The 1,225-nt window shown below is 33.7% G+C and overlaps 1 protein-coding gene across 1 annotated transcript; it reads left to right on the forward strand.

Moving 5' to 3' along the window:
- Positions 1-853, forward strand: LOC131612504 (pterocarpan synthase 1-like). The gene has a single exon (XM_058884295.1). The coding sequence runs from the start codon at positions 72-74 to the stop codon at positions 633-635; it is 564 nt and encodes a 187-aa protein (XP_058740278.1). The 5' UTR covers positions 1-71; the 3' UTR covers positions 636-853.
- The last annotated feature ends 372 nt before the right edge of the window (positions 854-1,225 follow it).

Consider the following 1,225-nt stretch of genomic DNA (forward strand, 5'->3'; position numbering starts at 1 on the left):
TACCATAGATCATATCTATAGGAAAATTTCCATAGAAGTAAGCATTCTAAGTTCATTAATTCACATCAACCATGGCAAAATCTTCATCATTCTCCATAACATTTTTCATCTCTATAATATCCTTTGCCACTGCCACTAAATACTATCAAAGCCTATCCCCAACAATGTTAGGTTTTCAAGAAGAAAAATTCACCCACCTTCACTTCTACTTTCACGACATCGTCACAGGCCCAAAACCAAGCATGGTATTTGTAGCCGAACCTAATGGTAAGGCAAAAAACGCCTTGCCATTTGGGACGGTTGTGGCGATGGACGATCCGTTAACGGCCGGACCCGAACGTGACTCGAAACTTGTAGGCAAGGCACAAGGAATTTATATTTCTATATCACAAGAAGAGATGGGACTAATGATGGTGATGACTATGGCGTTTTCAGATGGAGAGTTTAATGGAAGCACACTTAACATATTAGGTAGGAACATGATCATGAGTGAAGCTGTTAGAGAAATGGCCATTGTTGGTGGGACTGGAGCTTTTCGGTTCGTTCGTGGATATGCTCAGGCCAAGTTTTTTTCTGTTGATTTCACCACAGGAGATGCTATTGTGGAATATGATGTATTTGTGTTCCATTATTAATTAGATACAAATATATTATTCGGCAAAAAATGGTGTATGACAAAATATGTTCGATGCTAACAAGAAATTTTATGTATAAAAGAAACAGCACAAGAGTGTAGAAACATTAGAAGACAATTGTTAGCTATGACTTTTGATGTCAAAAATTGATGGATGTGTCTTATACTTGTGTTTTATGCATAATGTTATAGTGAAGTGAAGATATATCATTAAATATAATAAAGCAAAAGGAGTTATTTGGCAAGTTTGCCATTTGTCAATCAATTAGAGTGCTTACCATTTTAAAATTTGCTATTAATAGTAACCTTCCTATAATTATCTTTAATTATTTTTTAAAATTTTATTTAATTATTTAAATCGTTTCTAACTATATTTTTATTATTTTAAATTTATTATTCATTATTAATAATTAATTAATTTAGGCCTTGGAAACAAACAAATTCTCTGCCGATTCTTCTCCCATTTTGGTTTCTTAAAACAAGCGAATCATTGAGAATAACCAAGCCATTTGTTCACGTCCAAATTGGGGTTCCCAATACAAACCCTAGAATTCCATATGTGAACACAATCAACAACTTTTTCGGTTCACT

Source organism: Vicia villosa, linkage group LG6 (assembly GCF_029867415.1).
Source record: "Vicia villosa cultivar HV-30 ecotype Madison, WI linkage group LG6, Vvil1.0, whole genome shotgun sequence".
Taxonomy (NCBI): domain Eukaryota; kingdom Viridiplantae; phylum Streptophyta; class Magnoliopsida; order Fabales; family Fabaceae; genus Vicia; species Vicia villosa.

Bases quoted from the DNA above. Each gene is read 5' to 3' on its own strand.
- LOC131612504 (XM_058884295.1), top strand. From the start codon at position 72: ATGGCAAAATCTTCATCATTCTCCATAACATTTTTCATCTCTATAATA.